The sequence below is a fragment of the Hypanus sabinus genome (assembly GCF_030144855.1).
Source record: "Hypanus sabinus isolate sHypSab1 chromosome X1 unlocalized genomic scaffold, sHypSab1.hap1 SUPER_X1_unloc_11, whole genome shotgun sequence".
In the NCBI taxonomy this organism is placed as follows: Eukaryota; Metazoa; Chordata; class Chondrichthyes; order Myliobatiformes; family Dasyatidae; genus Hypanus; species Hypanus sabinus.
The window spans coordinates 86,293-102,786 of NW_026778959.1; the positions used below are offsets into that span (position 1 = coordinate 86,293).

The 16,494-nt window shown below is 42.3% G+C and overlaps 1 protein-coding gene across 1 annotated transcript in view; it reads left to right on the forward strand.

Moving 5' to 3' along the window:
* The window catches only part of LOC132385581 (insulin-like growth factor 2 mRNA-binding protein 1), a gene marked incomplete at its 5' end in the record, with an annotated part of 38,817 nt that extends 35,839 nt beyond the window's left edge, over nt 1–2,978 (forward strand). Inside the window, one exon of the mRNA XM_059957746.1 lies at nt 1,173–2,978. Coding sequence (XP_059813729.1) covers nt 1,173–1,253 — 81 coding nt within the window. The remainder of the gene's footprint in view (nt 1–1,172) is intronic.
* Between the last annotated feature and the right edge of the window lie 13,516 nt (nt 2,979–16,494).

Below are 16,494 nucleotides of genomic sequence, written 5' to 3' on the forward strand. Positions count from 1 at the left end.
GCATCTGTGGCGGCCAAGTCTTTGTGTATATTTAAGACAGAGGTTGATAAATTCTTGATTGTTCAGGGCATGAAGGGATATGGGGAGAAGGCAGGAGACTGGGGCTGAGAGGAAAATTGGATCAGCCATGATGAAATGGTGGAGCAGGCAGCCTAATTCTGCTCCTATATCTTGTGGTCTTATGGTGTCCACTGATCTTAGATACCCCAACCAAAGGAAACATCCCCTCCGAATCTACTCTGTCGAGGCCTTTCAACATTTGATAGGTTTCAATGAGATCACCCTCTCATTCTTCTGAATTCCAGGGAGTACAGGCCCAGAGCCATCAGACATTCCTTTCAATCCCAGGGTTATTTTCATGAACCTCCTTTGAACCCTCTCCAATGTCAGCACATTCTTTCTTAGATAAGGGGCTGAAAACTGGCTCGCCAGTGCATTATAAAGCTTCATCATTCCATCCTTGTTTTTATATTCTAGTCCTGTCTAAGTGAATGTCAACATCACATTTGCCTTCCTCACCAAAGACTCAATCTGCAAATAAACCATTCTCCTTTGTCTATCCTGCTTACTATTTCTTCAAAGAATTCCAACAGACTTGTCAGGCAAGATGTTGCCTTAAGGAAACAATGCTGACTATGGCCTATTTTATCATGTACTTTGAGACCTCATCCTTAAGAATCGACTCCAAAATCTTCCCAACCACTGAGGTCAGACTAATCGGCCTATAATTTCCTCTGACACCAGCAATCTTTCCACAATCAAAATCACTTAGATCACATTTCTTCCCCATTCTGATGCTTGGTCTGAACAACAACTGAACCTCTTGACCATGTCTGCGTGCTTTATGCATTGAGTTGCTGCCACATGATTGGCCGATCAGATATTTGCATTAACGAGGCAGGTGTCCAGGTGTACCACTGCGTGTGCATATATATTTTTTCAAGAACTCTACAACTCATTACCTAATATATACTTTTTCACAATTTGTCTTCTTTTGCACATTGGTTGTTTGTCAGTCTTATATATGTCTAGTTTTTGATAAATTCTATTGTATTTATTTATTTTCCTGTAAATGCTTGTAGGAAAATGAATCTCAATGTGGTATACACGTAGTTTGATAATAAATTTACTTCCACTTTGAATTACTGAAGGTCACCTGTTTTTGCTCTCAGCTCGCACAGAGGAAGATCAGGGAAATATTGGCCCAAGTCAAACAGCAACAGAACAGCCAGTCCCAGCCCCGAAGGAAATGAAGGCCAGAGAACGACAAGATACCTGCCAACAATGAAGACAGATGCCAGGCCAAAGTGTGGCTGCGTTCAGATCAACTGTTTGTTCACCTTTAACACAGTGGAAGGCTAAGTAGATAAGATTACAAGGACTATTGCAAATTATTTGAAACTCTCAGAAGAAAATATTTAACTGTAAATCTAGAGTGGAGATGCTCATTCTTTTTGCGGGGCCTGGGTCAAACGTGATCATTAGACATTGGGAGATTAGAGAAGTGGCAGTTGTAGAGGGACACCTGCATTAGAAATCCCGCAGTCTGTCGTTGCTGCTGGTTAGCAGAAGAATTACTACAGTTGGGACTCTGCCATGTGTAGTTTCTGCTTTTATTGAAGTCCCTTCAACCTCCTTGGCCTCTTCTAAAACCTACCACCTTTGTACCCTCTTGCCCAAGCGCAGATGTAGGAGCAGTTTCAAAGTTGACTCAGGCTGGGAATGGAGAGGGGGTGCAGATGCAGAGAAATTCAGATTCTAGCTGTAAGATTGGCTAAGGCGTGTGGAGAGTCAGGATACAACCTTCTGCTACGTTAAATTAGACCCAAAGGTGGAATTGTGATGAGCAAAATATAGATGGTTCTTCATTCTCCCAGATTGAAGTTTTCCATTGAGAATGTTGGTGTCTCTGAAAATTGCAGATGGAATGTACAAAATGCAGGTCAGTTGGCATCTGCAGAGTGGGAACTGGAGCTAACATCTCACCATTCTTTGGTTCTGACGATGAGTCTTCAGCTGGAAACATTAAGTCAAATTCCTTCTTTTGCAGAGACTCCCCAACCTCTTTAGTTCTTCTAACACTTTATCTTTTTGCATTTGATTTCTTTACCAAGTATCAGACCCATCAACTACCCACAACCTTAGCTCACAGACCCCCCCTAAACATGCATTCACTTCCTCCTAGCAAAGTCCCTCACAGAACATAGAACAGAAACAGGCCCTTCAGCCCACAATGTTGTGCTGAAACAGTTAAGTTAGTGTAACTGATCTTTTCCTCCTTCACAACATCCATATCTTTCCATTTTCCTCACGTTCATGTACCTATCTAAACATCTCTTAAAAGTCCCAAAGGTATCTGCCTCTACCACCAGCCCAGGCAGCTTATTCCAGGCACCCAGCACTCTGTGTAAAAACAATTTGCCCCTCACATCTCCTTTGAACCTACCCCTCTCACCTTCAATGCATGCCCTCTGGTATCAGACATTTCAACCCTGGGAAACAGATACTCTCTGTCCACTCTATCTGTGCCTCTCATAATCTTATAAACCTCTCTCAGATCTCCCCTCAGCCTCCTGTGCAATTAATCATTCTAGAAACTAGAATTAAGAGACCCAATGTTGAATTAACTTGAGTGACTTTATGCAGAGTAGCATTCTAATGTGTTTTGTAGAATCTAAACAAGAGATAAAAATGGATTAAAAACACCCTTAGGGCAGGGTTTCCCGATCTGCTTTATGCCACGGACTAATGCCATTAAGCAAGGTCTCTATGGAGCCCAGGTTGGAGCCCCTGACCTGGAGTTGGGGAACTGTTCACACATAAAACGCTGGAGGAACTCAACAGGTCAGGCAGCATCTCTGAAAATGAGTAAACAGTCGACATTTCATCAAGACTGGTGAAGGGTCTCTGCCCAAATCATCGACCGTTTCTTTCTCTCCATAGATTTTTAAAAGTTTTATTTAGAGATTCTGGCTTCTTTCCTCCCCCCCCCCCCCCTCCACCTTCCAGCATTTTGTTTGTGTGCAGCAGAATCTCGTGTTCGGAGTGTAACGTAGAGGAAAAGGAGGAGGCAGACGAGAGTTAACAGCGATCCCCAGGGAACAGTGCAGAAACACCCGAATGCAAGGAATAAAATTCCATGGAGTTATAGAAAAGTACGGCACAGAAACAGGTCCTTCAGCCCATCTAGTCCATGCTGAACCATTTAAACTGCCTATTCCATTGACCTGCAACTAGACCATAGCTCTCCATACAGCTACCATCCATGTACCTTTCCAAACTTCTCTTAAACGTTGAAATCGAGCTCCCATGCACCACTCGTTCCACACTCTCACAACCCTCTGAGTGAAGAAGTTTTCCCTCATGCTCCCCTTAAACTTTTCACCTTTCACCCATGTTGCTGTTTCGATTTTCTTTCAACTTGGTGCCAACAGCTGGATATCTGGCAGCAAGGTAGTGTAGCAGTTAGTGCAACACTATTACGTCTCGGGGCATCAAGGTTGGAAGTTCAATTCCAGCACCATCTGTAAGGAGCTCGTATGTTCTCCGTGACCATATAACAATCACAGCACGGAAACAGGCCCTTCTCGTCCGTGCCAACACTTACTCTCACCTAGTCCCACTGGGCCGCACTCAGCCCATAACCCTCCATTCCTTTCCTGTCCATATACCTATCCAATTTTACTTTAAATAACAATACCGAACCTGCCTCTACCACTTCTACTGGAAGCTCGTTCCACACAGCTACCACTCTCTGAGTAAAGAAATTCCCCCTTATGTTACCCTTAAACTTCTGCCCCCTAACTCTCAAATCATGTCCTCTTGTTTGAATCTCCCCTACTCTCAATGGAAAAAGCCTATCCACGTCAACTCTATCTATCCCCCTCATTATTTTAAATACCTCTATCAAGTCCCCCATGTGGGTTTCCTCCCTCAGTCCAAAGACGCAGCAGTTAGCAGGTTAATTGGTCATTGTAAATTGTCTGTGGGTCGCTGCGCAGGGCGGCTCGTTGGGCTGGAAGGAAATGCTCCTCACTGTATCTCTAAATAAATAAAATACAATAAATATTTGAGGTTGTCCATAATGGTAACATCTCTCCTTAATTTACTGGGTTAGAGAGTGAGTGTGGATAGTTTGAACCAGTCGTGTCCTGTAAGCTTAGGGCGGGGGTTCCCAACCTTTTCATGCTATAGACCCCCTACCATTTACTGAGGGGTCTGTGGACCCCAGGTTGGGAGCCCCTGGTCTAGGGCTGTTAGACTTCAGTAGCAGCAGCGATGAGCTGTCACTGATTTAATCCAAACACAAGGAAACCCTAAAATACCATGATTTTATTTACAAGATGAATTTTTCACCTCAATGAAAACTTCAAAATGTGTTCAAAACATGCAATGCTTATGAATACTTTCCAAGTACAATGATCGCTCAACAACTCAAGAGTTTGAGAATTGCTGATTGGTATAATGTACCCATTGAGACCGCGGGCCAAACAATAAGGTGACCATTCGATACTGTGCACCAATGGAAAGCATGCCTCGTTGCTCTAAATAGTGTACCAGTTGATACATTGCACCAATCAATGCATTGCACAATACATTCTACCAATCAGTGTATTGCCTTCTTTCGCTTCTTCCAACAACCTCTTCACTGGAAGCCATGAAAGAGAGTCAAGAGGCACTGAGGACCACGTATAACTTAACTGAGATGAAGTAATTCTTGATTATTACTTTGCATTGGATTCAGCCTTCCACAGTGTTAAAACTCTAGAAAAGTATGTATTCTTGCCAAATATTAAATGAACTGTGATGATTGATGAGATAATGCCAACCATGTGTGGTATTAGCTTAAAATTTATTCTGCTTTCTTGAATGAAGAACTTAACGAACAATTTTAATTTGGGTGGCTGTTTGTTCCCACACAGGCATCGCCCAAAGTGCTGTCGTCTCCTGCCAAAGATTGCGATCGCAACCTCACAGTGTGGGACACAAATCAGTTTTGAATTTTTAAAAGTATATTATTTCTTGTTTCCTTGTCCCCTCCCCTCCCAAAACATCAGTAAAGAAAGTGGAATGAAAATAAAGAGTCCCACACATGAGGTGGATTATAATCACCAAGAAAGAGGCAAAAAAGTCACTTTTCTCCAGGAAAGATTTATGGGTTTTTTTCTTAAATTAAATGAGATATGAAAAGCAAATTGAGAGAGAAAGAGAGATAAAGAATGATAACACTGCTAAAGAACACCGAAGGAAATATGATATTGGTGTTGACTCAAAGCAACACTGTGCTGTTTACTAGCTACCTCAGGCACTTGGTACCTCAATGTTTATTTCGTTTTTGCTTGCTGGTATTTTATATTCTTATAGAGCTGGTAGTCTTGAATATTTTATTTTTTTAATAAAAGAGTAAGATTTGCTGAGTTACACACAGCAGCCAGGGAACTGTTAGTCTTCCCTGCTTCTAGTTGGTGGAAGTGTTAAAATATGTAAAAAAAACTAAAAAAAAAATTACAGCAATTGCCTCCAATCTGAGGTGCCACATCGGGAACATTTTAAGTATTTAAAAGCAGTTGTGTTGATGCAGTTACACATCACATACTGGATTCTATTTTTAAAATTTTTTAAATCACATCTAATGATTTTTAAGTCGGCACTGTGTAAGAGGCTTGGATTTCCTGCAGTAACACAACATCATAAGGCCACATCAATGTTACTATACTTCGTTTTGCTTAGAGCCTGGTGTAACCCATCTTCCGAAGATGAGGTCTTCGGAGCTTCAGTTTTACACTTCTGTCGCTCTGTGTTTTCACAAGATGGGATTGCGAGCCTCATGCCCAGCCCTCCTCCTTTCAGAGCCAGGCTTGGGACTGTCCACAGCAGAATTATCAGCACTGCTACACTGGCCTTTAATTATAAATAGTCAATGTATCTTTAATGTTCTATAACCATTAACATACATTTTCCATTGTCCATACTGGGGCACCGCAGTAGTGTACTGGTTAGTGTGACGCTATGACAGCTCGGGACATCAGAGTTCAATTCCTGCCGCTGTCTGTAAGGAGCTTGTACCTTCTCCCCGTGACCACGTGGGTTTCCTCCGGGTGCTCTGGATATCGGTTGGTGAATTGGTCATTGGAAATGATCCTGTGATTAGGCTAGGGTTAAATCGGGGTTGCTGGGAGGCCAGAGAGACCTGTTCCACACTTTATCTAATATTAGTAAAAAAAATTAAATAAATATTAATAGTGGAAGTGCCCAGAACGTATAGCTGTGTCATGCGGTCTATATCACTTTTGTTTTCCCTGTTCTAATTATCCCTTGACCTCTAACCACTTGTTGTAATGACCTGTAAAGAAAATGGTGTGGCACAGTAGTGTAGCGGTCAGCGTAACGCTATTACAGCACCAGCGATCCGGGTTCGACTCCCGCCACTGTCTGTAAGGAGTTTGTACGTTCTCCGAGTGCCCGCGTGGGTTTCTTCCCACAGTCCGAAGCCATAGTAGGGAAGTTGGTCACATGGGTGTAATTGCTCTTTGGGCCGGGCCTCCACAGGACACAATATCTTGAGTGGATGGGGGGAGCGGGGGGTGTAAAACTATTTCATTACATATTGGCCTTTCATTGATAAACACCCCTCACTCCTTACACTAAGTTTCAATACCCTCCTAACAAATGCACGCGCACACACACTGACACATCTGTGGTAACACACGATGTGTGTATGGATGCTGGATTTCTTGCATCTTGTGTTTGTTCACATCATATACATATATTATACATACACATACACAGACTTGGGAGAGACGCTCACATATACATACTCCTCTTCATTTCTAACACAATTTCAAAGCCTGTTTTCCATATGTAGCAAGTGCATTGAGCTTCTTTGAACAAATTGGTACCCTACCTTGACTTGGAGATGAGCTATTTGCTGTTTTGCTTCTTGGCGGTGAAAGCTCAACAGAAATGCCCCGCCCAGGGGACAACCGAAGGAGGATTCACAGTTCACTGGCTGGGCTGGCAGCCGCGTAATCACTTCCGCCTCATTTCCACTTTATGTGAGGTGCTCCCGGGTAGCAGAGCTAAATCAGGTCATCAGAAAAGATCATTTTAACTCCTTTCTATATTGCTTTCTTGAGTTGTAATCACCCACCTCATTCTCGTCCAACCTGTCTGCTATTGAAATCATGACATTGAACCCTGTTCATCCCCCCACCTCCACTTCAATTGAATGTTGTCAGTTCAAGGACAAGAATAAAATAATACCACAAACACATAAACATCTGCAAGCCACACACACACACACATCATACACATGCATGTAAACACACACACAAGTGTGTACATTATGGTGTATACACTTGTGGACATCTGCGCGAACACACGCACTCAGAAATGTCTTCACTCGTGCCTGTACCCACAATACGTTTAATCTTTAAACATGTTTCAGTTTACTCCTTGCAAATCTCTGAGGAAATCCAAGTTTGTTACACGTGCCACTGCTTTTAATAAAAGGAAATTTCAGAGCTAGATTCTGGGAGTGACTGCATCATGCAAAGCCCATTTCAGCCTCTATACACCCCTTCCATTTAATCACTTAGAGCATGAAACAACCTATTCAGACTTCGGCCAGTTTTTATTTAGTTTTGTTTTGGATCCGACAGCAAGCATCATCTCGTTAACACCTATTTGAGCCTTTTTTTATATCTGGAAGCTACAGTGCTGGCAATGACCTTTGCAGTGTAATGATAGTCCTGCCATAGACACAGTCTGCTTGCATACCTGGCTCTGTCCTTGTTGGCTTGGGTTACCCAACTTTCTTAAAAAACAAACAAATTAGGAGACTTCTCCATGGAAATAATGAACATTTTTTAGCAATCTCAGTTGAAAACATCCTAGTAGGTTGGTTTATTTTCATGGTGGGTGTCTGTTACAAATTTCAAACCTCGAATGCATTCTGAAGGTTTAGTACTATGTACAACATTGAATCGCTGTGCGAAATGGCATTCAGCTCATCGAATTTATGTTGGCTCCCAGTAGTGAAATTATCCCAGTCCCATTCTCATCCTCTATAGCCTTCTGAAGATTCACCAAATCAATATCTCAAAACATTTACTGGATGGAAAAGGCTTTTCCTCAAAACTCACAGGACAAGTTTCCTGAAATTTTAGACCTCTGCCCTTTGATCCTTGAACCATTTGCTAATGGGAAGAGCAGCAAGTTGAAGTTTAATCATCATTCAACTACAGACATGTATATAGCTAAATGAAATGGTGTTCCTCCAGGATCAACAGCACACAGAATCACATGCAGCACATACAGTTATGATAACAGAAAAGCACACAGTCACAAAAGAAATAATGATATTATTATTATTGGGCATTCTGTGCACACAAGCCCAATCATTTATGATCTCGAGCAACTCCCTCCAAATCTCCTCTCAGCCACCTTCACTCCTGGTAAAACAACCAGCTTCTCACAAAAAAAAACTTCTAACCTTCTAACCTCAAAGCTGAATCCCTCACCCCTGCAACCATTTCAGTAATATTTTTCTACATCCTCCCCAAGACCTTAGTAATCTTCCTGATAGAGGTGGTCACAATATCCAGTTGTAATGGAGGGACTTTGAACAGATTAAATATACTGAACAGTACAGGCCCTTTGGCCTGTGATGTTGTGCCATCCTTATAACCTACCCTAAGGTCAATCTTACTCTTCCCTCCTACATGTTTCTAAGATCCATGTGCCTATCTAAGAGTTTCTTTAATGTCCCTAATGTATCTGCCTCTACCACCACCCCGGCAGGGTGTTCCATGCACCCACCACTCTCTGTGTAAAAAACTACCTCTGACTTCCCCCCTATACTTTCCCACAATCACCTTACACTTATGTTCCTCGTCTTGGCTATTTCTGTCCTGGGAAAATATCTCTGTGGTTATCCACTCCCTGATATCTTCCCCATTTTTCTTTATGCTTTACTCAGACTGAGATTAGTAAATTTACACCCAGACCCTGCATTCCTACACATTCAGTAAATTTAACTAATCCCCTCTGCCTACACAATGTCCATTTTTCTCACATTCATGTGCCTTTCTTAAAAGTACATATATACATATCTGCCTCTGCCACCATTCTCTGTGTAAAATACTTGCCCCTCACATCTCTTTTGAAAGTACCCCTTATGCTATTAGACACTTCAATCCTGAGAAAAAGATTACATTTGATTAAATTTAAGTTGATTGTTGTCTATGCAGAGTTTTCTTCAGAGGTTATCACATATCTAACTATAGTGGCATTTCTGAGTTTGGAAAATTTTTCTTTGCACGCCCATGTGTGATCATTAATATGTACTCACAAATCAATGCTCACAGCTCCTTGGGAGGACCAATTAACACCACTCTCTGCTATCTGTCTTTAAGTCAATTTCCAAACCGTGGCACTGGCGACCGTTCAATTCCAACAGGGAGGACCAAGTGCCTTTACTGCAGGAAGTAGTGAGGGCTTGAACATCTCCCAGAGCTTTGCCCGTTTCCATCGTCTTGCTGATAGGAACACATCAGGCATATTCTTCTTTGCTGGCCTTACCAAACATTCAACACATCTTTTGAGTCTTATCGGTTTGATGGCTCTGGTCCTATACTCACGGAACGAGGGGGGAATGTCACTGAAACCTATCAAATATTGAAAGGCCTCGATAAGAGTGGATGTGGAGAGGATGTTTCCTACAGTGGGGGAGTCTAGGACCAGAGGACACAGATAGAGTGGATGTGGAGAGGATGTTTCCTATAGTGGGGGATTCTAGAACCAGAGGACACAGATAGAGTCGATGTGGAGAGGATGTTTCCTATAGCGGGAGAGTCTAGGACCAGAGGACGCAGATAGAGTGGATGTGGAGAGGATGTTTCCTATAGTGGGGGAGTCTAGGACCAGAGGACGCAGATAGAGTGGATATGGAGAGGATGTTTCCTACAGTGGGGGAGTCTAGGACCAGAGGACACAGATAGAGTGGATGTGGAGAGGATGTTTCCTACAGTGGGGGATTCTAGAACCAGAGGACACAGATAGAGTGGATGTGGAGAGGATGTTTCCTAAAGTGGGGGAGTCTAGGACCAGAGAGCACAGACTCAGAATGGAGGGACATCTATGTAGAACGGAGATGAGGAGGAATTTCTTAAGCCAGAGGATAGTGAATCTGTGGAACTGGTTGCTACAGGCGGCTGTGGAAGCCAAGTCACTGAGTATAGTTAGTTCTTGATTAGTCAGGGCATGAAGTGTTATGGAGAGAAGACAGGGCTGAGAGGGAAATTGGTCAGCCATGATGGAATGGCAGAGCAGACTCGATGGGCCAAATGGCCTAATCCCGGCAGCTGCATGGGATAGAATGAATGCCAATCTGATTGGTTCCCTGCTTTGTTTAGAGTTTAGAATCAGACTGGTTATTCGGATGGAGCCTCTGTAACTCAACAGGACAGGAAAGCCGTAGATTCCAAAAGGAGAGAAGGCTTTTTTTGAATTCCACATGGTGGGCAGAAGGAGGAAAAAGAGTTTGTAATGGAGTCTAAACTTTTGCTTACTGAGGTAATGAGTAATAATGGACCCTGGCTCCAACCTTTATTTTTATTCAAATGGAGATTAGTGGAACAGAGTTTCTGAGAAAACGCCATGCGGTGCAGAAGACATTTTAAACTGTCGGCCATATCTCACTATATTGCTTTCATTGACTAGAGCAGCATTTCTCTTAAAGCTGGAAACCCTGTCATTTAACCCACTGTACCAACAACTCTCACTTGACAAACCCTTCTGTTCTACAGATTTGTTTAAAACCACCAGAGACGCAGCCTTATTCAACACAGGCAAAGTTAGGACTAGGATTTTTAACATCTGAAGCAAATCTCACAGCATCACCAAGTGGCTGGAGGTGAAGAACGTTTTTGGGGGGGGGGGGGGATGCGGTTGGAAAGAAATTTAGGGAAAAGGTGAAACGATTCTTCAGAATGCCACAGTTTTGAGCGCTTCAAAGTAAATTTATTATCAAGGTATGTATATGTCACCATATACCACATTGAGATTCATTTGAAAGAGGAAGGTTGAGAGATCAGAGTAGGCAGACCACAGCTTCTATGGCAGGACTGTGTTTAACTGAGATTAATACTTCAATTTGAACTGAAAGTACAGGAGGAGTTTACCCAGAGCAGATATTTTTTTTCAAAATGTCATTGGCAGGTTGCCTGGCTGGTTGAACTTTCAGAGGGCACCTGAGCTCAACCCATGATACTAAAAGTTGACCATAGTCCAACAGATGGGCCAGTTTAAAATTGATTTTGCATTCAAATCAGATTTTTCAACAGTGATTTTTGTTACAAAGGCAATGTTCAAATCACCCGGTTAATGAGTGTCAAACTGTTGATCATAAACAGAAGAGAATCTGCAGATGCTGGAAATTCAGAGCAACACACACAAAATTCTGGAAGAACTCAGCAGGTCAGGCAGCATCTACCGAGGGGAATAAAACGTCAACATTTTGGTCCTGTTGAAGGGTTTCTGCCTGAAATGTCAACTGTTTATTAATTTCCTTAGATGTTGCCTGACCTATTAAGCTCCTCCAACATTTTATGCATGTTGATCCTAAATCCTGATCGTTTTGCAATCCCCCATGTGTGCCCGAAGGTACAAAACTTTACAAAAAGACTCCAGACACCGTGAGATTATGGTTTTCTCCGAGTCTGGTGGTCTTCCATAATCCTTTTGACGATCCACTAACAAAATGGCTGCCTCTGCTTTTGCCCACACTCTGGTGTTGTTAGGATCCGGTCTTTTGTAAGGTTTGAAGCAGACAGCAGAGTGGGGAAGGTGATAAAGGTAGGATGAACTGGCTGGAAAATGGATCGATAGTTAAACGACAGGTCCCTTGGCTCCAGTCAACAATCTTTGCAAGACCCTCCAACCTTCCTGCCTAGCCCCTGATGCTGAGTTGTACTGGAGTGAGGTTCTGCTGATGCCACCATACATTGTTCTAGTTGAACGCTGAGGACTTACAGCCCAGACCCCAAACCCACCTTTGCTAATAGCCACCAGCTTTTGTGGGGTAGGACTTTCAGAGCCTTGAAGGCAATTGTAATATACCCTCCTCAGTCATTCCTGGCTAACTCATCCTCTGTCAGTATCACTCTTTTACAACTGAATTATCAAAGCAACAATGGTAGAAGCAAACACACGGCTCTGTATCAAAATCAAAATAGTAAGTGTTCCACCTATCCACATTTCCAAAGGAAATTGGACATTGCCTTTTTTTGAACATTAAATTTTTAATTCTAAGTTGTGTGCTGAGGCATTTGGAATTAATTTACAGTATGCATATCCACAATTGCTACCTCAAAAAGATTGTCAGGTGCTGACGCAAAAGGCATTTTGAATTGAGTTGTTCTCTTGTTGCCTCTGCTCTGATGTAAATTCTTCTTGACCTTGGGATTGGTGTGTACTGTGCATGCAGGCCTCGTTCATCCATACCTGCGCTGCATTCAACTCGAGGGAGGGAGGGATGGAGTGGTGAGGGGGAGAAGGGGGAGGGCAGGGGCATTGGGGTATCAAACCTGTATAACCATTTAATTTTTTTTTTTATCTACCTCTTAGCAATTAGGATGAAAAAAAAGATAGTGGCTTTTCCAGGTTGTGTAGTGTAGATTAAAATCTTTTGGGCTTTTTTCCCTCCCAAAGGTTTTTTTTTACATTAGGAATTGTTGAGTGAATTGGTATTTTTATTATTATTATTTCTGTTACTTTCTCTCCCCCTGTGCTTGTTCTTGACTAGATACAAATTAAAAAAAAAGAAAATCAGGAAACCTTTAGACTGTACAGTTTTATTTTTCCCAACTGGTTTCAAGAGTAAAGACTTTTAACACATAGAAACCTCCTGTATTATACCCAGTGGCAACAGTCCAGTCACACAGTAGCAATTGCATTTATAGAGTATCTTTAACAATGTACAGAAATATACTTGGGTATTTCATTCATGCTGTTGTAAGAAAAGGCAAGTTAAAGATGAGGCTTTGCCTCATCTGTGGTAACTTTGACACAAGGACCATCCTGAGTCAGGTCTTGCTGCCCTCCTGAGCAACACAACTCGAGCCACTTCTCTGAATCCAACATTTTCAAAATAACAAGAGTGGGAGCTTTATTTCACTTATTGCGTAGCTTATTTGGGGCAGAGTTACCATGGTTACAGCTATCATTTCCTGCGGTTTGGCAAATGCATGCATAACATCACTGAACAAAGTGCCCCCCCCCCCCGTGGGAAATTTACCCACATCTACTCCCCCTTCTCCTTCAGTGGTGTAGTTTGCCCACTCCTGGATCTAATCTGGGGAGACTTTTGCCTTAAGTAAAGCTCTTGGCTGGTCGCTTGATAATTTCACCCACAAGGATGAAGTTCATTTTATGGCTGTTAGTTGACCACTGTGCTACTAGTTTTGCTTTCAATCTACCTGTTAACCAGAAACAAACTATTTTTTAATTGTTTTACTGCTGTTTTTACCTGGTTTAAAAATACTGAAAGGCGTAGTGAAAATCCAGAAGTACCAGTGGCTCACTCCAACACGATGTGCAAAGTGTCTATTTTTCTGGAGTTGTTGTATAAGACCACAAGACAGAGTTATCAAGTCTGGTACCATCCCCTCTCAACCCCATTCTCTTGCCTTCTTCCTGTAACCTTACTAACCAAGAACCTATCAACCTCCACTTTTAAGTAAACCCAATGACTTGGCCTCCACAGACGTCTGTGGCAATGAACTCCACAGGGTCACCACCATCTGGCTAAAGAAATTCCTCTTCATCTCTGTTCTAAACAGATGTCCATGTATCCTGGAGCTGTGCCCTCTCGTCCTAGACTTCCCCACAAGAAGAAACAAACCATTTCTGCACCCACTCTATCTTGGCCTTTCAATGTTTGCTAGATCACCCCCCACCTCTCAACATTCTTCTAAATTCCACACTCAGACAGATCAGAGGGTAGCTGTTCTCTCTATTCTGTGGATCACTTCATTGACCGACTTTAAACAGCTTCTATTTATAGTTCCCAGCAGCCCACCAGGCTTCTTTGGCCTTCAGCTGCTAGGCCTTGGTTCAGACTTCCCCATCAACTGCACCCTAAGGTTCACTCAATTTTGTCCAAAAGCCATGACCCACTCTCCTTAACACTGGATCCTTGCCCAGATATATTTTGGTTGGTATGGACAAGGGCTGAATGGACCAGGGGACACAGCATCAGGATACAAGGACATCCCTTTGGAACAGAAATGAGGAGAGTATTTATTGCAGTCAGAGGCTGTTGAATCTGTGGACTTCATTGCCACAGACAACTGTGGAGGCCATATCATCGGGTAATTTTAAAGTAGAGGTTGATTGTTCTTGAAGTCTCAAAGATTATGGGGGAGAAGGCTGGAGAATGAGGTTGAGAGGGATAATAAATCAGCCATGAGCAGACTTGATGGGCCAAATGGTCTAATTCTGCTTCTGTGTCTGATGGTATGGCCTGTTTGCATATTATGTCACTCTGACACTTTATTCAGATGACCACAGTATCACAGGTAGTAAATTTATACAGAAACAGAATCCTTCTTCATAATTAGTTTTTATTTGTAATAAAAAGAACAATTTAGAGTTTGTAAAATGAAGCAGCAACAGTCTCTGGTAACTTGAGTGGAAAGTGCTCCACTGCGACACTCTGAAGATGGATAACACAAAGGGATTCACACAACAAGCTCGCTGGTCTTGGGATAGTCAGATACAATTTTTATCTATAGACTCTCGCAATAAACATAGGGAAGGGGCCATTTCCTGAGCCTACAAAAGCATTGTGCAGTGTTGGGATAACATTCCCCTCCAATCTCTCTGAAACAGGGGCTTCTCGACTTTGACACAACAGGAGTATGTTCCAAACACTGACCTGGGACTCTGAAATTATTCATTTTCCATTGCAACTTATGTATAAAAAATTCCTCAATGGCCAGTACAGTAGCACAATGGCTAGCGTTTGTACGCTCTCCCAGTGAGCTCGTGGGTTTCGTCCGGTTTAACATACAGGTCAGCACGGGCTCGTTGGGTAGGAAGGACCTGTTACTGCACTGTATCTCTAAACAAAATATAAAAGATCTGAGGCTACCATTATGTATTAATTTGGTTCTGATATTTATTTTCAAATAAATTAAAAAGAAAACAATCAAGCAGGAGCACAGATGCAATATCAGACATTAAAATTTCATTGATGGTTCTCCATTCCAAAATTTCCCATTTTACACAGGAAATCTTCGGATGGTTACATAAGTAACATTAAAGAATGGCCCTTTAACAAATGGCAGATTGGTTAATGGGGTTTGGGGATGGCCCTTCCTCTGTAAGAGCTAACACTGAGATACACCAGTAGCATTATTATATACGAAGCCCAAGACCTGACATTTAGTTTGTTATGTGCCATGACGTATGAAATGGGCAATCACGGTCTTTCCATGACCATGATTGTTCTTTGTTATCGCCTTCTTCTGGCCAGTGTCTTTACAAGACGGGTGACCCCAGCCATTATCAATACTCTTCAGAGATTGTCTGCCTGGCGTCAGTGGTCACATAACCAGGATTTGTGATCTGCACCGGCTCCCATGGCTTCACGTGACTCTGATCTGGGGGAGCAGGGGGTCTAAGCAGATGTTACAACCTTGCCCAAGCGACCTACAGGCCAGCGGAGGGAAGGAGTGGTACAGACGTATCTCCACCCCACCACCATAAATGTTACACTTAATCGGTAACCTTCAGTAGTTGCATTAAGAGCACCCAATTGAGATGGCTGTTTTGCAAGCTGCAGACTAATTAGAATCCAGCAATATCTGGGTATTTCAGCAGGTACAATGGTGTTAGGAGGAGGAGGGAGAAAAAAACACTTCAAAAAAACAGTTGGGTTGGGGTCAAAATGCAGGAAATTAACTTGAGTTTGAAGGTCCCTGTCTGTCATATGCTGCCTTTTAAAACAATTTTTATTTAGTTTGAATGTGTTTAATCATTGTCAATGTGTTCTTTAAAGCATGTGTTTTGCCATGCCAAGTGCTAATGTTTGTGCAAAGAACCCCATTACTACTTTGAGACCATTTAAAGAAAAGTTGTTTATCCCTTCTATAAAGAAGATTCTATTTAATTAGAGGCCAGTCGATGCATTAAGCTTGCTCAAGAAAAAGGAGCTAGCAGTTCAGCAAATGGCTCCATTTTCAACCAGTTAATTTGTTTTTTGTCACCAATTATACTCAAATGTTCAATTGAAAAATAAATTTATTTCCTGTACTGATATTTGTGTGTGTGTGTTTGCGTGTGTGTGTGCGCGCATACTGCTCTAGATTTCCAGCATCTATAGAATCTCGTGTTTATCACCTAGCTGGTTGTTCTTTAGCAATGGTCTTTGGGTGGATTCAAGAGCACCCTAAGGAATGGCACTTACACTCAGTGGCCACTGTATTAGGT